General features: G+C 47.4%; 1 protein-coding gene across 3 annotated transcripts in view; it reads left to right on the forward strand.

The window, feature by feature from the left end:
* The window catches only part of VDAC1 (voltage dependent anion channel 1), a 101,787-nt gene that overhangs the window by 40,050 nt on the left and 38,518 nt on the right, over positions 1 to 23,219 (forward strand). The window contains exons 1-2 of one of the 3 annotated variants that reach the window (XM_070234339.1): positions 5,839 to 6,132; positions 6,467 to 6,624. In XM_070234339.1, the coding sequence (XP_070090440.1) occupies positions 6,562 to 6,624 (63 nt within the window). In that variant the 5' untranslated portion in view covers positions 5,839 to 6,132; positions 6,467 to 6,561. Of the gene's footprint in view, positions 1 to 5,838; positions 6,133 to 6,466; positions 6,625 to 23,219 lie in introns of those variants that run through there. The other 2 variants (XM_070234338.1, XM_005599430.4) reach the window with 2 other exon arrangements.

Genomic DNA, 23,219 nt, shown 5'->3' on the forward strand with positions numbered 1-23,219 from the left:
CAGTAGAGTTTTTTTAATTATGAGAAAATACTATAAGCAGCTTTGTGCCAATAAATTTGAAATTTCAAAATTAATGGATAATTTTCTAGAAACATGTAAATGTCCAAAACTGATTCAAGAAGTTATAGAAAAACAGAATAGTTCCATATACTTTCTAGCAGTTATCTATTGCTGAGTAACAAAATCTCCCTAAACATGGTGTCTTAAAACAACGACCACTTTATTGGCTCATGAGTGCATGGGTCAGCAGGTTAGCCAGGTATTATTGTAAGAACGAGTCTTCTGCTCGTCTCACCCTGGGTGGCTCTGGCAGTGGCAGACATCTGGTAGCTCTGCTGGGTCTGGATGGTCCAGGATGGCCTTCCTCACATGTCTGGCAGTTGATGCTGGCCATCAGCTGAGTCACACTTCTCCATAAGCTTAATTTGGGCTTCTCATGTTAGCAGAGGATTTCCAGCAAGCAGCAGAATGGGGCAAGCCCCAACGCACAAGTATTTTCAAGCTTCTGCTTGTGTTGCATTTTCCAATGTGTCACTGGCCAAATAATATCAAATCTTGGCCAAAGCAAGTCACTGAATCAACGTGGGAAGGATTATACATTGGTAAGAATACAGGGATTGGCATTCACTGGGGGCCTGTTACTATAACTATCAACCAAAACTATAAAGTAAACATAAAAATTAACCTTCTGTAAATATAATGTGGGATTCCACATTGGATGCTGGAGCAGAGAAAGGACGTTGTGAAAAAACTGGTGAAATTCAAATAAAGTCTGGAGTTTAGTTAATAGTAATATACCAGTGTACATTACTACATTGTAACATGTAGTAATGATATATTATTTGACAAATGTACCATGGTTATGTACTCTTATACCAGTATTAGGGGAAACCAGGTGAAAGGTACAGGGGAGCCCTCTTTGCTATCTTTGCAAAACTTTTCTCAGTGGTTAAGTCATGCATGCTCCACTTTGATGGCCTGAGTTTGCGGGTTTGGATCTCGAGTGCGCGCCTATACCACTTGCCAAGCCATGCTGTGGCAGTGACTCACATACAAAATAGAAGATTGGCACAGATGTTAGCTTAGGGCTAATCTTCTTCAAGCAAAAAAAGAGGAAGATTGGCAATGGATGTTAAATCAGAGCAAATCTTCCTCACCAAAAAAAAAATATGTATATTCCAAAATTAAATGTTTATTAAAAAAAAAAGCAAGAACCCTCCAACATACTGAAAAACAACTGGCCCAGACAGTTTTATAGGTGATTTTGCCAAATTATTCAAGGAACAGATATCCTCCTTTTATTTAAACTGTTCCAGAAAGTTGAAAAAGAAGGAATGTCTCCTGATTAACTATATGAGGTTAATATAATCCTGATATGCAAGCTGGTCAAGGATGATATGGGAAAAGAAAACTATAGGTCAATTTCACTTATGAAGAGAAAGGCAAAAATCAAAAGTGAAATATTAGCAAACTGAGTATATACATAACTGATCCAGCAGAAATACAAGGACAGTTTAAAATTAGAAAACCCAAAGTAACTTACCAAATAAACAAAGTAAAAAAGAAAACCCATATGATCATCTCAATAGATGCAAATGGAAAAAAGCATTAGATAAAAATTTAACATCATTCGTTATAAAAACTCTTGTCCAACTCAGAATTGAAGGGAAATTCCTGATAAAGGACATCTATCAAATACCAACAGCAAATGACATCCTTGATGGTGAAGTATTTGAGGCATTTCCTTCAAAATCAGACATGAGAGAAATCTACCTGCTATTGCTAATACCATTCAACAGTGTACTATGTGTTTTAGCTGGCAGAGTAAGACAAGAAAAAGAAATTAAAAAAATAAACATTACAATAGAAGAAAAAATTGCAATTTTATGTGCAGATGGCATGATTGTCTACATAAAAATTCAAGGAAATCTACAGATAAACAGAACTAAGAGCTCAGTAAGATGGCTGGATATAAGGTCAACATACCAATGTGATATAAAAATCTTTTTTTTTTAAAGATTTTATTTTTTTCCTTTTTCTCCCCAAAGCCCCCCAGAACATAGTTGTATATTCTTAGTTGTGGGTCCCTCCAGTTTTGGCATGTGGGACGCTGCCTCAGCGTGGTTTGATGAGCAGTGCCATGTCCGCGCCCAGGATTCGAACCAACGAAAACTGGGCCGCCTGCAGCGGAGCGTGTGAACTTAACCACTCAGCCACGGGGCCAGCCCCTAAAAATCTTAACTATTATCTCCAGGAGAGAAGATGGGGAACAGGATGGAGGACCAGCTTTAGCCAAATGTCTGAATGAGGAGATCTGAAGCAAATAAAATAAAATCTTATTAACAAATCTGGATGATGGGTAAAAATATGTTACGTCGTTTTATTTAAAAAGATGTTTCTGTATGTGTACATAATACACATAGAATGATTTATGCAACATATATGTGATTTATGAAGGACAACTTAAAAATGAGCCCTGTGACCCCTCCGTTCACTACCTGTATCTTCCTTCTTCACTCTTTGTTTCTCAGCCCAGAGGTAAGCCCTACCCTGGATGTTGCATTCATAAATTCTTTGCTTTTTTTTAAAATGGAGTTTGATCTATCATATTATTTTGTGTACTTTTTTTATGTGTTTCAAATGCTTCAAAATTAAAAGAAAAAAATAAAGCAAAATATGTCTATTGACAATCTCCAAAAGGAAAATGATTATCAGAAAAGAAATGTTTGGGCAGAGTACCTTGATTGAGTAGAGCTTCGATTTCCTTATCTGTGTCCTTCTCGCTGCTCATTCAGCAATACTCCTGAGTGAGAACCTCCTGGTGCCAGGCCCTGGGTCAGGCACGGGGGTGCAAGCTCCTGGCACTGGGTGGGTGGTTGAGCACGGGCTGGAATAATGTGTGTGAGGCGCATCAACATGGTGGCTGGAGCACTGATGCCACTCAATACATGGTGACCATTATTGCTGGTTCCTAAGAAATGGCACCAAGTTTACAGCTGCAAAGGTAAGGGATCTGTCTCTCATTAGCCCCGCCCTTGGCTTCATTGTGCCCAACACATGCTCATTAGAGTCTGTATTCAGCTTGTTCCATGCAGTTTTGGAGGGCCGCAGCCTAGCGCGTTAAAAAAAATGTTCATCCCCAGCAGAGGCTCTTAGTGGAGCAGCTCGGGCCCTGGAGGGTGTGTAGGGTGCAGGGAGGCCTGTAGATTTCACGGTCCGGAGAGTGAAGGATGGAGCCCTGGTGGGGGCGTGATTGCTCCTGAAGGAGACACACAGTCTCCCTGGGCCTCTGCCCGAGCCCGGCTTTGGCCCTCATTCCTTGCTGCTTGTGTCTTTCTGCGTCACCTTCAGCCACACAATCAAACATTTATAACAAGAGAAAACAAACAAGACATCAAACTTGGGTAGCATTTAAGTTTGTGTTGCTGAGAGTCTGTTCTTGGACTAAAGGAATGTTGTAGGGGGCAGGGTTGGGTTGGGAGGGGGAGGGTGCATTTGGCTTCATTATTCTGGCACAGAAGACTCACCCAGTTCTCTGAGAGCTATGGAAGCCCTTGCTGCTGAAATGGCTCAGAGATGTGCCCATGCTCAGCAGGTCTGAAATGTCAGTTCCCATTGGTAGGGTGCCTTTGACCCTGGCCTCCTGGCCCTGCGAGCAAGCCTGCTCCAGGCCCTAGGGGTGTGGGGGGGACATCTTGGAGGGCAGGGGCAGGGTCGAACACCCACTGCACATGGCAGGCGCCCTGGTTGGACTCTCCTGTAGTTTTGGTTGGAAGACGTGAGCTTTGAACCTCCACTGGGCTCTGACGCCAGCCAGTTTCCTCTTGGTCTGGAGCCGGGGAAGACGTGGGTTGGAGCATGTCCAAGCCTTCCTCCTGGGCTCACACCCCTGAAGCGGGGTCTTGGCTCTGTGGCCCTGGAGCCGTTGGCTGGCTGGGAGGGGAGGTGTAAGAGTGCCCAGTTTCCCACTTCTGTCCCGGCCTTGCTTTCCCCAGCGCCCGAAGCCTAGAGCTCTGCAGCTCCCTGCCAGTGTGGCCGCCCTGCAGGCTGACAAAGCCTGCTCAGACGGAAGGCCTGTATTCTGTGACTCCTGGACCATTGCCGACCATGGCGGTGCTGAGTCACCCAGGCTCACCTGTTCTGTCCAGGAGTGCTGGGCCCAGAACCCGATGGACCCTGCGGGTATGGGGAAGCCCACCCTGACTCCTTGGCTGAGCTGGCCTCTGCACATGGGGAGGGGCAAGGGGGGCCAGAGCCTCTGTGCTGGGCCTGAAGCCCCCTGGAGAGTGGCTTTTCCAGAGGCCTTCAGAGCCCAGGCCAGTGTTGCTGTGTTGGGGGCCTCTGTCTCAGGAAGACCCTGCCTGCTTAGGTCCCCTCCGTCCCCATCAGCCCTGACTGGAACACCGGTGCGGTGGTGGTCTGCCCAAGGTCTCCCAGGAGGTCTTAAGAGCCAGGGCCCCAGGTCAGCCAGGGACAGCCAGGCTGCCAACTTGGGCCCTCCAGCCACTCATCAGCCTGCTTTCATTATTTACTTAGCAAACAAAGGCAGAAGTGAAAACAGTGAGCAGAACCTTCTTCTTTTCTGCTCGTCACATTGGCACAAAATTGAAGGGACTAATAACACCCAGTGCTGAAGAGAATGTAGGAAAACAGGTTCTATGGTACGAAAATGGCAGGGAGCAAGGGGCCCAGCCTGTTTCAGAAGGGCCACTTGGCGGCATCTGATAACTATTAAAAGACAGGTATCTTTTGATCCAGCAGTACGCTTCTGAGAACAATTCATATAGCAAAATGTACACAATGGTATAAAAAGTTTGCAGTTCTGAGCATTTGTATATAACACAAAAAGTTGTGTTCAAGAATGTTCACTGCAGCTTTGTTTGCAATTGTAAAAAAAAATGACAACAGCCTTAATGTCCATCAGCACAGGGATGCATAAATCAACTAGACTCTGCTACTGAAAGCTCACAGCTGTTAAAGAGTGAGGTGGATCTGTATGAGCCAAATGATATGCACAGACGTTTGGGGTATGTCGTAAAGTGAAAATGAGTCACAGAACCACCTGTTTCCTATGACCCTATTAAACAAGCAAAGTCCTTTGTGTGTGTGCACGTGCACACATGTGCACACACACATAGGAAAGGTCTAGAAGGCTGTTAATGGTGGTTTTCTCTGGGAGAGGACTGATAATTGAGATCATGGGCCACTTGCACTTTTTAACCTATGTGTTCCTGTATTGTGTGATGCTTTTACAAGTGTGTCTTTATTTTTAAATAAAAAGAAAACACAATGAAAAACAAATAAGCAATTATTCTTATGCATCATGAGGACCCAAATGTGTGTGTATACACACACACACACACACACACGCACACACACACGCACACACACGCACACATGCAAGGTGGGGGAAGAGTTCACCATTTCTCCTGCCTGCCCCAGGGCTGCAAACTCTTCCCGTGGCCCGTCCTCCCTCAGGTCAAATCACCCAGTGGGGGCCACAGCCGGGTCTAACTCCTATTCCTGAGCAATTTCCCAGGCCTACCCTCCAACCCTCCCTGTGACTTCCATGCGGAGCCTCCCTGCCCCTGCCCCGTGCTCCCAGAGCCCCCTGCCTGTCTCCTCAGTGGCCACTTAACACTGGTTACCGCCACCGCCCCCCGATCCTTGCAGCTACACCCTGGGCACCACCAAGGCAGGATCCTACCCCTCTTTGCTCTTCATTTATGTGCACAGAGAGGGGCCTCAATAATGTTTGGTGACTGACATAACAATGAATAATAAAGGAACCATCAGAGGGATGCTGAGCAGGAAGGGACCTCTCAGATCACCCAGCCCACTTTCCTACCCAGCGCCCAAATGCCCTCTGCTTGACACCTCTAGTGATGGGGCAGCCACTCCAGTCCAAGACAGCTCACCCCGTCTTCCTGTGGGGAGCAAGTGGCTTCCTTGGGTTGATCAGGAGGAGGGGCAGTGGCTGAGGCATTTCCCAGATAAATTTAAAGTCTGTGGTCAGTTCAGCAAGCGGTTTAGGACTTGACAGGGTGAAATGAAATCCCTCCATCTCTCCAGCTGGGAGAGAGTGCCCGCTGCATACTGTGCTGCCAGGGAGACCTCATCCAGTTCCAGCAGGTAAGCCCCACCCAAGCCACCATGTTGGCAGAGTAAATTAAGTATTAAAAACAAACTAATTAGTACTTCAGGGTAGCTTCATTCAGAAAATTACCGTACCGAGGAGCTGTCTCATTTAGAACTGACTTAATTAAAAGGCACTTGGTAAATTCCTGTAACAGATGAGGACAGCACTTTCCAGAAACACCATAATTGAAATGTTTTACTATGTATATCAAATGGTTATCCAATCTCTAATATCATAATTCCTTAATAATGCCATTGACAGTGACAAACAGCAACCCTGGAAACAAAGCAGCTAATTGTTCCCTCCTCTTGCCTCCGCAACCCACAGGAAGTCAGAACTTCTCTGTTGTACTTTGTTCTTCGAATTTTTAATGCGTGTGAGTAAATGCCAGCTCTGGGAGGAATCCACCATAAAGATAAAGAATGCGAAGAAGCCCTGTTTCTGACTGGTTGACCTGTGGTTCAGAAATAAAGCGTCTTTCCCAGGTGAGGCGACAGGGGCTGGTTCAATATCTGCCACAGTGGGTGGGCTGTGGTTTTTGGGGTAGCATAGAGATGCTGAGTGACTCGCCCAAGTTGCCCAGCAAAGTGGAGGTTGGAGAGAAAGCCCCGCCCAGGCAATGCGGCATGGGCTGGCCACTGCTGATGCCCTGGGAATGAGGCCTGAGGCAGGCAGATGGAGTGCCAACAACCTGTTCTGTCCCCAACCCCCTATTTGCCAGGCTTCCTCCCAGCCCAGCTCCCTGGACTGAGTTCATGTAGGCTGCCCTGTGTGCCTCTTCCTACAGGAAGGGTGCCAACCTTCTCCCGGGAGCACCTGGCCTTGGCATGGCTCAGGGGAGGAACCTAGACAATGGTGGAGAGTTGGGCAGTGTGTCCACTGAACCACAGGAAATTGACAAAATACAGAATCTCCCAGGCTTTGAAGGGATGGGGGGAGTTGAGAAGGCTTGTGAATAGAGAGGGAGCCTTCTCAGCCTCTAAAAAAAGTCATCTTTTTGCTAACTTGCTGGGTGGCTGGGCAAGTGGCATCCCCACTCCATGCTTCAGTTTCCTCACCTACAAAAGAGGTGGAAATTCTACGAGGGCCTATGGACTTTAGAACCATCTGAGTTCAAATCCTGCTTGGTTATATGTGGTATTGTGGAATTGGAGGCCCCTGTTCCTTAACCTTGCAAAATGGCAACTGCAGCATCCCTGGGGCATGGAGGTCAGGGTTCAATGAGTCAACAGGTAAAGCAGGAAGCATGGGAACTGCACATGGACAGTGCTCAATAAATTGATTGGTGTTGGGTTTATAGCAAGAGGGAAGAGAGATGGAACAGGTAGGATCACATCCATCTTGTGAGGATAGGGGGCCAGCTGACTTACTCAGCAAGGCTCAACCGAAGCCTTCAAAAGGGAGCTGCACGGAAAAAGCAATGCGGGAAGCTCTGACCCTGAACCAAGTGCACGTTACTCTGAAATAGCCCTTCTGCTGGAAGAATGTTGTTTGTTCTGGTTGCCCTAACCTGTGGAAGCTCCCAAGGGCGTATTCTCTCCAGCCCCAGCCGAGCACAGCGGTGATGCAGGAGCTGCTTATAGACTCTCAGAATAGACTCAGCATCAGAGCTGGAGTGGGCCATTGGAATTGGCTAGCCAACACTTCATCTTATAGATGGGAAAACTGAGGCACAGAGAGGGTAATTCGGGCTCCCATCCTGAAAACCATGGCAGAGTTGGAATCAGGGTCCAGCCTCCTGGCTCCTGGTCCAGTGCTCCTTTTACAATTCACTGTTACAGCCCAGGCAACCACCAGCCCACTGGTGCCCGTGAGAGAACTAGAAGAAGGTGCTCCATCCTCGTAGCTGGAGGGTGTGGGCTGGATCCCTCGACCACGTGCCTTCGTGTAGGGCAGAACCCACTCACTACACGTGGCAGGCTATACCGCCCACTCTTCCCACAGCCAGGCTCATGTGCGCCTTCAAGAGCCACCCAGAGGCCTCTGCTATGAGAGGCCTTCTGTGGTGCTCCAGATGTGCCCTGTGACTCTGGCTGTGTGTGGGGTCTTTATCCACCTGGGTCACAGCCCCCATCCCTATTTTGATGCCACCACCCACTAGCCCAAAGCCAATTCACCAAAAACCAATTTGCCCAGCAACACCTTCACTCCCAATTTGACATATTTTTGTTAGTCCATTTGAAGAGTTTTTGCATACTTTGAGTTTTTTAAGGAATTTCTTAAGCCGGCTCTCATTAGGACAGTTCTGCCTTGACTCCAGGTCAAGCACTGCATTTTAGAAGCTTCTAAGGAGAAATGGAAGACCTTGAGAGAAAGTCATTCATGTGTAGAAGAAGGGGCAGTCATTCCCCTGCAATTAGGAAAACACCTGCCTCTGTATTTCACACTCTTCTTATTTCTCATTCTCTTTCATCTCAACCCCTGCCCAGAGGACAGAGGCAGGGCATTCCTGGGGGGCTTGGAAGTGTAAATGGGGGCCTCTCTTCAGCACAGGCCCCAAAGGATGTGCTGAAGAACGAAAGGATTGAATAATTTAAAAGCATACTGTACAATGACTAGAAAATAGAATTATTAACTTCCCTGGAAAGGGAGGGCATGTCAAAGCTGGAAACAGTGGACAACATTATAAAAGAAAAGGTGGTGGCTTTAATACATCTAAATTTCCATATGTAAAACAAAACAGGACAAAACAAAACATAATTGAATGAAAAACATCCCTCAGAATCTTTACAAGTACTTGCATCAGTTTGAACCAAGAATTCAATTTCTGGGGAGTCTTTGCTAACGAATAGCCCTTAAATGTGGAGTTCTGTTATGCATAAAGTTGTTTATTGTGGAATTATTTATGACAGTGGGGAAAAACCAGAAAATAACCTAAATTTGTAGTGACTGAGGAATGGATGTCTATTTAAAAGACTATTATGAAGTCATTTTAAACACTGTTTCTAAAAATGTTCACTAAAAGGCAGTGATACATAGCATTAGGAATACAGCTTGGGATCAGCCAGACCTGGGTTAGAAACCCAGTGCTCAGGCCTGCCCGGTGGTATAGTGGTTAAGTTTGCATGCTCTGCTTTGGTGGCATGGGGTTTGCAGGCTCAGATCCTAGGCACAGAATTACACATCACCCATCAAGCCATGCTATGGCAGTATCCCACATACAAAATAGTGGAAGATTGGCATAGGTGTTAGCTCAGGGACAATCTTCCTCACCAAAAAAAAAAAAGAAAGAAAGAAACCTAGTCCTACCCATATAACCCTGGGACTTAATCTCTCTGTGAACCTTAGTTTACATATCTGTAAAATGGGGATAACAGTACCTACCTCACACGGTTTTGTGAGCATCACATGAGATAATGTACATAAAATAGCACAAACTAAGCCCTTGATTGTCACATATTATGATTATTACTTTTGCATAATGTAGAAAAATTGTCTATGTTCATTAATTCATTTATTCAGCAAATACTTACTGAGGTCCTACTTGTGCCACATACTGCTCAAACTGCCAGAGCTCCAGCAGTAAATAAATTAGTGCTAAATGAAAACCCCAGAAGGTATATATGCAGCATGAGCACAGATATGTTAAAAATAAGAGGTTTTCCCTGGCGGGCTGGCCTGGTGGCGCAGTGGTTAAATGCGCACGTTCTGCTTCTTGGCGGCCGGGGGTTCGCTGGTTCCGATCCCGGGTATGGACATGGCACCACTTGGCAAAAGCCATGCTGTGGTAGGTGTCCCATGTATAAAGTAGAGTAAGATGGGCACGGAGGTTAGCTCAGGGCCAGTCTTCCTCAGCAAAAACAGGAGGATTGGCAGCAGTTAGCTCAGGGCTAATCTTCCCCCCCCGCAAAAAAAAAGAAAAAAAAAGTTTTCCCTGGAAAAAAGACTGGAAGGAAATAGACCAAGATATTAGCTGTGACTGTCTTTGGATGGTGAGGCCACTGAGTGGGCTGTTCTCATGACCCAATTTTCTTTATTAAGTATGAATTTCTTTTGTGAATAGTAATGAAGTTTCTATATATTTAAAAAGTCAGAGAAAAACGATGGTGCATGTCAGTTAGCCTTTTCTGATCCAGTTTCATGCTGTGATGTGGATGTTGTTAAAAGCAGGACACTGTGGTGAAGTGTGCCTCTGAGGCCTGGCACACGTACCCCTTCACTCTCAAGCCAGCCTCGCTGCCCTGGGAGCAGCACCAGGTCACTTGCTAATTTGCTTTGCATATGTCCACACTGCACGAAAAGGTGTGCAGAATCAAAACAGAACATGGAAAAGCAAAAAAAGGAAACACCCCAAAGACTGCAGCCGATTGCAGTCTGCAGTCCCATAAGCTGATCAAATACTTTTTGGCAATATGACGGTGAGGGGGCAGCATCCGTGGAGGCGCTGGCGAGGCCCTGCAGCCTCTGCTGGCCCTGAGTTTCCTCCTGTCGAGGCTGACCGGAGATCCTGTGGCTGGAGATGGACAGGAGAGCATCTTTTCTTTCTCCCACAGGAATGGTCCTCAGCGACCTGGCTCACGTCCCTGTCCTGGAAGCCTTCTTAGTTCCCCGGGAACCTCTCCTCATCCAGTCCCCACCTCCTGTTTGGAGAGGCCTTGGCAGCACCTTTGACATAGCCCCTCCCTCCAAGCTCTGGGGACACTCACCGAGTCTCTGTTGACTCTCTGTGGGCACCCCACCCCATGGGGTACCCCATGGACCACCTGCCTGTGTGTCTGTAGTCACACAACACCCAAGCCTTTATTAACCAGAGTTTCTGCCCTGCACCAGCAGGCAGCTTTTCAGGCAAAAAGATCCCTTTGTTCTCTTTCTCCGACCCCCTTAGGTATCAAAGGCTTCATTCCCTGGGGAGTTTCCAGGAAAGCAGGCACCCCACTGCTCTGGGGAGGGGCACGAGAAGGGCTCCCAGGGTCAAGGTCACTATCTTGGTTACCAGCCCTGCTGGGTCCCTATGTGTGTCCCTTCCCTCGCCAGGTCCCCCCTTTTCTCATTTCTAAATGAGCAGGGGTGTGCTGAGGGGCGGCTGAGATCACTGCCACAGCTCCAACAGCAGCCAACACAGGCTCATTGCACCCTCAAATTAGACTATGTGGTGGCTCCTCATCATCACCCCTCTTCATGGATGAGAAGTCAGAGGCCCAGAGGCATTGAGCCACAGGCCCAAGGTCACCCCACGAGTAGGTGGTGGAGCTGGGATGCAAAGCAAACCAGGTGCTATTGACAACCTTGTGCATGGCGTATTTTAGGAGAATGGCTTAAGTTTGGGGGGAGGCCTCCTTTTCCTCTATCCTGAGGCTCTACCCAAAGGGACCCAGAGCTGGAGGACCTGCAGCCCGAGTTCTGGCCTTTGCTCAACTCCTTCAGACCTCAGGTCCTTGCATTTTTGGATGCGATGGGCAGAATAATATTTCCCACTTCCCTCAAATGTCCACGCTCTAATCCCCAGGACCTGTGAGTGTGTTCCTTTACATGGCCAAAGGGACTTCACAGATGTGATTTCTTAAGGATCTTGCAACGGGATGATTTTCTGGATTATCCAGGTGGGGCCAATGCAATCACAAGGCTCCTTCAAGGGGGAGGCAGGAGAGCCAGTCGGAAGAGCCCTGCCACAAAAGCAGGGGTCTGGGGAGATCTGAAGATACTCCGCCGTGGCGCTGGCGTGGAAGAGGGAAGATGGGGTCATGAGCTAAGGAATGCAGGCAGCTTCTAGAAGCTGGAAAAGGCAAGGAAAAGATTCTCTCCTAGTGCTGCAGAAGGAATGCAGCTCTGCGCACACCTTGATTTCAGGACTCCTGAGCTCCGGTGCTGTAAGCTAATAAATGACTGTTGTTTTGGCACTAAGTCTGTGGGGATTTGTTACAGCAGCAGCAACAGGAAACGAACATACTGGCTTCGGCTGTCCCCTCTGTAAACAATGGGGTGGCTCCCAGATGGGCCGCACACGCTGTGTTTCTCCGCAGGCGTTCCAAGCTTAAGCTGGCAGGGCCTGGAATTGTTCGGGCTGATTTTGTGGACTTTCTTTGGGAATCTTGATCCCTAGCTGTTCTTCCTCCCCTGTGGCAGCGGTCGCTTTGTCTCCTGTGGCCCTGGGGGTTTGGCCTGTGATGAAGTCAGGGAGGAAAAGAGTGGAGCTTTGCAGGGCGGGCCTCGTTGGGGGTTGCTGAGCCCCTGTGCTGGGCCCTGTCTTGGGACCAGCCAAAACTGCCCTCTGGCTCTAGTACGGCATTACAGCCCCTGCCCAGGCCTCTCTTCCTGAGAATGGCCAGGGTTGAGGGTGCCTCACATGTGGCTCGGTGCTCAAGAAATGTGGGGTGAAAGAATGAACATTAATTTTAATTTTATTTTTTTTAAAGATTTTATTTTTCCTTTCTCTCCCCAAAGCCCCCTGGTACATAGTTGTGTATTTTTAGTTGTGGGTCCTTCTAGTTGTGGCATGTGGGATACTGCCTCAACATGGCTTGATGAGCGATGCCATGTCCGCGCCCAGGATCTAAACCTGTGAAACCTTGTGCTGCCGAAGCAGAGCGTGCGAACTTAACCACTCAGCCACGGGGTCAGCCCCAAGAATCAACATTTCAGTGACACACACACAGACACACAGCTTGGCACATCACACAATCATTTCTTCGCTGAGACACCTACCTCGATAGGCACCTGCATACAAATGCACACACGGATACACACCCACACAGGAATGTGCACACAGACACATAGAGATGTGCACACACACGTGCTGTTGAGCTCCTATTCTGAAGGAAGAGAGGATGCTTCGGTTGTATCGAGGGAGTTGAAAGGCCAGCTAGCTTAGCAGGGCCCTGGAAGGTCGTAGGAATCCATGGACACTGGGGGCTTCCCTGTGGGGCCCAGCAGCTGAGGGGGACCCAAGCAGGAAGGATGGGGCAGATCTCCCATTGATAGGAGGTGGGTACCAGATGTCGGCTGCCGTTGGTGGGTATACACACCTGCACATGTACACTGGGGCTCTGCACAGATGTCTGAGTCTGCCTCCCTGCAAGGGGTGATGAGCCTCTGAAGTTTAGGCTCGAATCATAACCCAGGATCTCGGAACAGGCCCAACTTTTCAGCAGTTATAACAACGAGGGGGCGCAAGCTAAAAATTCCAGTGGTAAAGAGGTAGGGGTGGGATGTGGGGGACTGAGCAGGAAAGAGCCTCTCTCTGGAGTCGGAAAGGCTTGGTTGAGCCCCAGTCTGCCACTTACCAGCTGTGTGACCTTTGGCTGGTTGATTATTGTCAGTTACATCACCTCTGAAATGGACTAGTGAAGACACCTACTTGTGAGGGCTGGAGGAGGATTAGATGAGAGAATAGGGTCAAGTGCTCAGCTTATTGTCAAAGAGCTAAAAACGGTAGCTTAAGAAAATGGAAGCACTCAATTCAAAGTCTGTTCAACACATCCTAGGCCGGAATAACCAGGGAGGAGGTGAGGAGTCCTTTCCAGCCACCTCCCACCAGGCAGTCCCGCTGTCTAGAGTCTTGCTCTGAGTGGGTGACTCCTGGGAGGGGTATGGCCCAGGTCTGACATGGTGCTGGCTTGCTATGGGACCTTAAGTAAATTGCTTTGCCTCTCTGAACCCCAGCTGCCTCCTTCTCTCCAGCCTGGAGAGTTATGAAGTTCAAATAAGACTGAGCACCTCAAACTCTTGGGAGAAGAGCATCTCTGGCCATGTTTGGACAGTCGATATAGATGACATTGCTCTGCCAGGCCAGCTGACTCACTGTTCAACCTGGAGTCTCTGACCTCTGTTCTCCTGCCACCTCTCTCACGGCTCATAGGTGTTCACTGAGACTGTTGATGGGCTCCAGCAGCACCAGCTTGGCCTCTGTGGGTCAGCCTTCAGATGCTCCATTCCCTCAGCCAAACTCAGGAAAGGGCCCAGGCAGAGTCCCCACTCACTATGTCTCCCAGGGCCCACACACCCTGAGTGCTGAGAAGGGAGTGCTCAGATGCCTGGAACATTCTGGTTTCTGCCCTACTGTGTGCTCCCTTCTGGAGGTGGAGGCCTGGGGAACCCAGTTTCATCAGGAAGCACAAGTCCAATAGGCAGGTGAGACAGTGCTCGGCCATACCCCATGACAGCACCCAGTGCTAAGTGGGCCCCCGTTGTCTCACCTGCTGGCCAGGAGCTCCCATGGGGCAGGGCCCAGGTCTGCTTCATCTGGTCCTGGGTACCCTGCACGGGTCTGTGGGCTCAAGGGATGCTAAGAGGGAGGGTAGTCAGAGGCTGTGAGGTCCAGAGTCACTGGGCTTGGTTTCCACTGCTGTGCCCCATCTTCTTCTCCCTCCTTGCCAGGGGGGCAGGTCTGGGCCTCTATCAGGGCTGGGTCCCCTGCCAAGTCCACACTGCCCAGGGTGAGTGTGGGGTGGCCATGGCCTTGAGCCCACTGTGGCGGCTGTCTGACCCTGAGCCACCAGCGCAGGGTCAGTGGGCGGCCTTGTTTCCGAGACTGCCACGCCCTCCCTTGACTCATTCCGAGACAGCATTGCCACGAGGGTTTCTGGCCTCTGAATTCACCTTTGGTTTGGTTTCTGCTCGGGCAGCTCAGAGTAGTTTTGTTTTTAAGTGCAAACCCACAGAGCTGCTTTCCCCTTTCTCTGATCCCCCAAAACAAACAAAGGATGTTAGTCTGTATTTTGGTTTGTTTTGAAGCTGAGAGGAAAGGAGGGAAACGGGTCACCTCAGGAGCATCGAGGGTGGCCAGGCCGTTAGGGAGTGTGAGGGTATCTGGGGAGGGGTGGCTGGTGGCCAGTGAGGCGCCTCACTCCCTCAGAGGACAGGCCAGCCAGCCCACCCTGGGTGGGCCCTGAGCCCATGGAGTTCCCCCCAACCAAGAAGGATGCTTGGAGCTGGGGACTCCTCACGGGGCCAGAGAAAGGGCCCCACATGGAAGGCAGAAGACCCAGGTTAGAGGCCCCTCGCTGTATGACATGAGGCAGGACCTACCCCTCTCTGAGCTTCAGTTTCCTCTCTGGTGAAATGAGGCACTGGGCTCTATTCCACCCTGTCTCTCCCACTCCCGCTGGCAGAGGGTGGATGAGACACCACTGAATCTGGTGCCACTCATGGCGCTGACTTCCAGGGCAACCCTGAACAGCCACTCCTGAGCCTATCGGAAAAGTACTTCACATCCTGTGGGACCTCGGCCATCGGGCGTGGTCTTCCCCAGCCCCAGCTCCCGTCCTCCATCTGCCCTCTGGTCTGGTAGAGGCCCCCACACTGCCTGGGCTCCATGATCCATGGATGTGCTCCCACTGGGCCTGTGACCCCTCCCATAGGGTATGCAGCCACCTGAAGCAGAAAAGATTAGTTCACAGAATTTTCAGCCCACAGCCAGAGAGGTCTCTTTTCTGATACCTTCCAAGGAAAAAAGTCACCTGAGCAAGGTGAGCTCCATCATGCCCAGAGCCTGCAGGTGACCCGAGATGTTCAGAAGGTGAGGGAGGGACAAAAGGCCGGCCAAATCCTTGAACCAGCAAGGGAAGGGGCTGGCAGTGTTTCCCTTCATGGGGGCCAGTGGCAGTGGGGTGAGCAAAGTGAGCACATTTATTCAGAATAAAGGAACTGGATCCCAAATATTTTAAATTTCTTTATTAAAGTCCCTCTCTTTTGACAGTTCTTAATCTTTTGTATTTTTGATCTTTCTAGTGAAAGCTATAGACACTCTCCTTGGTGAAAAAAACGCACACAGAATTTTGCACTAGATTTAAAGGGGTTCACAGACCTTTGTGACGAACTCTTGGGAAGTTAAAGTAATTCCGGGAGCAATGACTTCCTGGGGTGGTCCTCCTTCCCACCTTGGGAGGGGGCACTACTGGGTAGCTGGGTTTTTCTTCCAAGGGTGTTTTGGAGAGATGTGGAACCAATGCTTCCTATAAGGTGTGAGTGCTGCCTGCTTAGAGGTCTCTCTCTTGGTTGCCAAAAGCACAGGTAACTTTCTTGTGGATCCAGGGAAGTGAGGCCCCCGCAGCTCTGGGCCCTGAGAGGGGCCTGTTTTGGTGTTCCCGGAGCTCCTGCACCTGAAAAGGGGTGTGCTGGCACCAGTTCTGTTTTCTTAGTTGACCAGACCACAGGTACATGCGAATTTGCTCTGTATGGGGGTGGGAGGTGGGGGGCAATGCTTCTGGGACCCCCTGCAGCCTACTAAGGCCCACGGAGGCTCCAACCAGGAGAGGTAAGGAAATTTGGGGGAAACGCCTCTAGGCCCACATCGCACGCACACTCTTAGGGTGAAAAAAACCTTTAGTGGCAGGAGGCTAGGGCCCGCACCCCGAATTCCGAGGACTCTGCCTCCTCCCGGATACGCAGCAGGCTTTGGGAGCCGGGCAGCCGCCCGCCGGGCTTCTTCGGCCATCTTCTACCGCCACCTGGCGGCTAATTCTCTAAGAGCAACCAGGTCTTCCGGCCACCCAAGGTTCTCAGACCCGGCTGCCCGGTGGAATCACCAGACGGAGCTTTCAGAATACCGACGTCCCGGGCCATCCCAGACCCATTAAATCATCGTCTCTGGGGGAGGGCCCGGCACCAGTGTCTTTAGAGCTCTCCAGGTGACACCGACGTGAAGCCCGGCTTTCGAATCACTGTAGCACCGAGAGGTTGGTTCTCTGGTCCTCTGCTAACCAACAAGGAAGGGAGGGTGGGGTGGGGAGGAGAAATTCCAGACGCTTTCTGAAGAGCATGCTTCATTTCCCTCGTGTGGACGCGCTCCAGTGCTCTGAAAATTCAGAGGCATGCAGATCAGCGAGTAGTGACCTCGACAGTGGAGAAGGTCGCAATAAACAACTGTGCCTAGATTGGGCCTTTACATTAGTGCCTGTGGCTTTTCCATGGGCGTTTGCTAATTTGTGTCTTATCTCAGTGATAATACCCAGAATCAATATGGACATGCCTTGCCTTACCTGGAGGGCTGTTAACTGACTCTCCCAAGGTTTTGGTCTCCAACGTAGCTTTGGGATTTACTATCATATTGATACCAAGCAGAACTACTTTAATTGTTATGGGCTAGTTAGCAAAGGGTGAAAGGACTTAATCCGTGAAGGAGGTGTTTGAACCAAGGGAAAGCTCAGAGAACATTCCAGAACATTCTACAAATGAAGGGTTTATAGCAGTTTGAACCAAGAAAAGGCTTGAGAGAATCAAGTCATCTTTTTGAAAATCTTTTCATGTTTTCAAGACAACACTAGTTATTTTGGACTCATAAGCATCTGCCCGTGCTCTCCCACACATATGCTGTGAGTGACGTTTGGTGGAGAGGAGTCATTGGCATTTGCACAAGAAATAAAGTTTCCAGTCCTGGCCATGGCGGGCAAAACCCTGCAGTGCAGGCTCTGGCCCTGCCTGCCTTCCAATCTCCTCTCTTACCACTCCATCCTCATTGGCTTCACTCCAGCCACACTCCACTTTTTGCTCATTCCTACCTCAGGGCTTTTGCACTTGCTGTTTGCTCTGCCTGGACCACTCTTCCCCCAGATAGTTATATGGTTTGCTCTCTGAGTGCTTTCAGTCCTCAGCTCTAAAGTCAGAGAGATCTTTCCTGACCACTCTTACTAAATTAGGACCCTCAGCTAATTCTTCTCCCCCTTTTGTGTTCTCCACTGCACTTTTCACTATTTGAAATGTATCATTTAGGTGTTTGTTTCCTTATTTGTTCGTGAACCACATGCATTATAACTCCTGGAAGGCAGAGGCCACATCTAGCATTGACTACAATGCCCCCAGTCTCTGGAACACCCTCTGGCATGTAGATATGACTTAATAAACACTCTAGGGCTGGACTGGTGGCACAGTGGTTAAGTTCACATGCTCTGTTCTGGCAGCCTAGGGTTCACAGGTTTGGATCCTGGTCCCGGACCTAGCATGGCTTATCAGGCCACGCTGTGACAGCATCCCACATAAAATAGAGGAATATTGGCACAGATGTTAGCTCAGTGACAATCTTCCTAAAGCAAAAAAAAGGAGGAAGACTAGCAACAGATGTTAGTTCAGGGCCAATCTTCCTCACAAACATGCACAAAAAATACTCCAAAAAAAGCTCTTTTATTTTGAAATAATTTTAGTGTAAAAATACTACCGCGTTCAGATATACTTTCACTCTGCTGACCCTAATGTCAATATAATTTATAACCATAGGAATTAACATTGATATAATATAATTCACTAATCTTTTTTTTTCACTTTTTTAAATTTTATGTTTTTTAAGATTGGCCCTCAGCTAACATCTGTCACCAATCTTCTTCTTTTTTCTCTTCTTCTTCTTCCCTGGGTGCCCCAGTCCACAGTTGTGTATTCTAGTTCTAGGTCCTTCTGGTTGTGCTGTGTGGGATGCTGCCTCAGCATAGCCTGTGAGCGGGGCCATGTCTGCACCCAGGATTGGAACTGGTGAAACCCTGGGACGCCAAAGGGGAGTGCGCGAACTTAACCACTTGGCCACAGGGCCGGCCCCTACAATTCACTAATCTTTAGATCTTAATACAATTTCAGTTGCCCCATTAATGTCCTTTATTCTGGTTGAAGTTTCAATCCAGGGATTCCGTCTTGAATTTAGTTTCATGTCTCTTTAGTTTCTTCCAGTCTGGGACAACCCCCCAGTGTTTCATGACCTTGACACTTTGAAGAGTATTGGCTAGTTATTTTGTGGAAGTCCCCCAATTTGTGTGTGTTTGAAATGTTTGATGATTAGACTGAGGTTATGCATTTTGGCAGGAGTACCACACTAGTGATGCTGTGTTCTTCTAAGAGCAGGAGCTCGGGAGGCACACGTGTCTGTGAGTCTTGTTACTGCGGATGTTAACTTCCATCATGTGGGGAAGGTAGTGTCTGCCAGGTTTCTCCACTGTAAAGCTATGATGTTCTCTCTTTGTAATTAAAACATCTCTTGAGGAAATACATTGAGACTATGCAAATATTCTATTTCTTGTCATATTTTGGCTCACTAATTTTAGCATCCATTCATGATTCTTGCCTGCAACAATTTCTGTGGTGTTTGACAAATGGTGATTTTCTGTTTTTATCAACTCTTTCTTTCTTTATTAGATTTATTTATTATTTATTTATGTAATAGATTTAATAGATTATTTATTTATATCAGTATAGATTCGGGGACATTTATTTTATTCTGGGAGTTATAATCCATTAATATCATGATTTATTTTGTTGTTCAAATTGTCCCATGTTTGGCAACTCTTTCATGTTGGCTCCTGTGGGCACCTATCCTTTTTTTTTTCCTAGCAAATCTGTAATTTCTGGAACCACAAGATACACCAGGCTCATCTTATACTTTCCGTGCCTCAGCCCTGGGGGCAGCCATTTCTCCATGGGGCTCTGGTTCCTTCTGTCGGAGCATGGTGCTTAGAAACCAAGATCTGGATACCAGAGCATGACTGCCTCTAGGCCCGCTCAGTGGACAGAGCTAGGAAACACACGTCCCTGTAGACGGGTACACACACATCTCAAGCTCGCTTTTTCTTAAAAAATCGTGAATTTGTACTGATACCTCCGATCCCAATTCAATACCACAGGGTTGATTTTAAGTCTTCCTCTTCTCTTATTTGTAACTTTGTCTTCAAAATTGAGAAACCTGGCCCTCATTATCCACAAATGTATATTTATTTGCTCAATCCCAATACACACATTGTATGTTTCCTAAGGTTACTGCAACTAATTACCACAAACCGGGCAGCTTAAAACAATAGAATTTTATTTTCTTTCTCGCGGTTCTGAAGACCAGTCATCCAAGATCAAGGTGTCAGTAGGGTTGGTCCTTCTCAAGGCTCTGAGGGAGAATGGTTCCACACCTCTCTCCCGGCTTCGGGTGGTGCTGGCAGCCCTTGGGGTTCCTTGGCTTGTAGATGCATCATTCCATTCTCTGCCTGTTTTCACATGGCCTTCCTCCCTGTGTGTCTCTGTGTGTCTGATCTCCCTCTCTTCTATTTTTAAATATTTTTTTAAAGATTGGTATCTGAGCTAACAACTGTTGCCAATCTAATTTTTTTTTCTGCTTTTTCTCCCCAAATCCCCCCAGCACATAGTTGCATATTTTAGTTGTGGGTCCTTCTAGCTGTGGCATGTGGGACGCCACCTCAGCACAGCCTGATGAGCGGTGCCATGTCCGCTCCCAGGATCCAAACTGGTGAAACCCCATGCCGCCGAAGTGGAGTGCGAGAACTTAACCATGGCCACAGGGCCGGCCCTCCCTCTCCCTTCCCTTATAAGGACTCCAGTCATTGGATTGAGGGCCCACTCTCATCTCGAGATCTTTAACTTTATTCTGCAAAGACCCTATTTCCAAATAAGGTCACGTTCCCGGGTACCAGGGGTTAGGACCTGGACAAATCTTTTGGGGACACACTATTCAATCCACTACACACATAAAGTAGATTTCGAATTGCTGACCCATACTCTTCTGAAGAAGAAATTACAAACTAAAATAGATGTGTATAGTGCTTTTTTGTCTTCTGTCTTACAATGTATGGTCAAAATAACGTTTTTAAAGTTACTTAGATTAGCTTTTTTCTTCCTCACTCCTTTGGTGTGGCTGGTTCTGTTATTTATTTCTAATATAGTTAAATTCATTTATTGCTATTTTTATTCCATTTGAGGCCTCCCCACATCCTGCTTGATTTTAATTAATTTTTTTTGGTATGTGAAATTTTACCATGGTTTAAGACCCAGAACTATATAAAAAGATACACTCAGAGAAGTGGCGCTCCCCAGGCACTCCTTCTACCTTTCCGTCCCTCTTCCTACACCCCCTTCCCTCCCTCCCTGTAGGTAAGGAAGCTCATTAATTAATAGTTTCTCCTACCTGAATTACTTTGTGCACAATGAGCAGATACATGCATATTTTCTTAAATCTCCTTTTTTTTTTTTTACCCAAAAAATAGCATAAAATGGATACTCTTTTGCATTTTCTTCCACTTAATACCTCTTGGGAATCAATTTGTATTAGTTTCTTCATTTTGATTTACAGCTGCATGCTACTCCGTTATATGGTCATACCATAGTTTATTCAACTACTCTCCTATGCATAGACATTTATAGGCTTTTTTTTTTTTTTTTTTTTTTTGGTGAGGAGATCGGCCCTGAGCTAACATCTGTTGCCAATATTCCTGTTTTTTTTTTTCCCTCCCCAAAGCCCCAGTACATAGTTGTATATCCTAGCTGTAGGTCATTCTAGTTCCTCTATGTGGGATGTCGCCACACCATGGATTGGTGAGCAGTGTGTAGGTCCGTGCCCAGGATCTGAACTGGCGACCCCAGGCCGCTGAAGCAGAGTGTGTGAATTTAAGCACTTGGCCATGGGGCAGGCCCCTGCATGGACATTTAGGTGGTTTCCTTTATTTTGCAATTGCGAACAATTCTGCAATGAATAACCTTGAGCATGCATATTTTGTATTGTTGGAGGTGTATATTTTGAGAAGTGGGTTGCTGGGTCAAAAAGTAAGTGTAGGTGTAGTTTTATTAGCCAATATATTAATTTCCTAATGCCGCTGTAACAAATTACCGCAAATTCCATGACTTAAAACAGCATGATTTATTGTCTTCCATTTCTGGAGGCCAGAAGTCTGAATGGTTTCACTGGACCAAAACCAAGGGATTGCCAGGCCCGTGCTCCCTCAAGGCCCTAGGACAGAGGCTGTTTCCTTGCCTTTTCCACCTTATAGAGCTACATTCTTTGGCTCATGGCCTCTTCCTCCATCTTCAAAGCCAGCAGTATAGCATCTTACTTCTTTCTTGCATTGCTTTCTCCTTCTGTATAAAATCTCCCTTTGCCTCTCGTAAAAACACTTGTGACTGCATTTAGGATCCATCCGGATAATCCAGGATAATCTCCCCATCTCAAGATCCTTAATTTAATTACCTCTGCAAAGTCCCTTTTGCCACATAGGATAACATTCACAGATTCTAGGGTTAGGACCTAGATATTTTTGGGGGAACATTATTCAGTCTACCACAGGTAATACATTTTTTTTAAGTGAAGTGAATTTAATTCCTATAGATTTACTCCAAGTCTTTATTTTCCCATCTATAAAAGGCAGAGATAAAACCAGGAGGACTGGAAGATTCCTCACTGTCTAAAATCCTATGCCTGGGTTTAGTTCTCTCTTGATCAGCTGGATTGGTCAGCAAATGGCTGCTTTTAAAGCTGACTTGATGCCCACCCAAGGTGGTCATCCAGAGTTGCCTGGGGGCAAAAGGTTGTGGTCTGTCTCATGAATGACAAGTGATGGTAATGGAGGTGGCAGCTGGACCATTTTTCTGTTGGGTCCCTTGGGTGCCCCGGGGAAGAGGCCTTGTTCCAGCAAATCTGGGCCTAATTCATGATTCTAGCACAATGGAGATCTGAAGGGAAAGCTTTTCTACCTGCTGGTTTCAACCTGCGAGTCTGAGCTTACTTAACCTTGAGAGGTGGTGAGTCTGCTGTCACTAGAAGTTCTGAACAGACGCTCAATGACCAGAAGATACTGCAGGGGGATCTGTGAATTATTTAGGACCTCACTGTCCAAGGTGGTAGGCACTAGTGACATGTGCTATTTGGTGCTTTATGCTCATTTCATATTTAAAAATATTTTATTTATTGTAAAATAATTATAGATTTCCAGGAAGTGGCAAAAATAGTACAGTGAGGTCCTATGTACCCTTCACCTGTTTCCCCCAGTGGTTACGTTTTACATCACTGCACAATATCAACACCAGGAAACTGATGTTGGTACAATGTGTGTATAGTGCTATGTCATTTTCTCACATATGTAGATATGTGTAACCACCACCATAATCAAGACACGGAACTATTCCATTGCCACAAAGATCTCCCACCTGCTACCCTTTTACAATCAGCCACCACCCTCTCCCCCACCATCCCTAACCCCTGTAAACCACTAATCTGTTTTCCATCTCTATAATTTTGTCATTTTCACAATGTTATGTAAATGGAATCATACATGTGTGCTATTTAGATTTAAAGTTTAATTTATTAAAATTAAAATCAAATAGAAAATTCAGATCCTCAGTTATACCAGCCACATTTCTAAGGCTCAGGAGCCACAGTTGGCTATGGACTATC

The sequence above is a fragment of the Equus caballus genome, chromosome 14 (assembly GCF_041296265.1).
Source record: "Equus caballus isolate H_3958 breed thoroughbred chromosome 14, TB-T2T, whole genome shotgun sequence".
Lineage (NCBI taxonomy): Eukaryota > Metazoa > Chordata > Mammalia > Perissodactyla > Equidae > Equus > Equus caballus.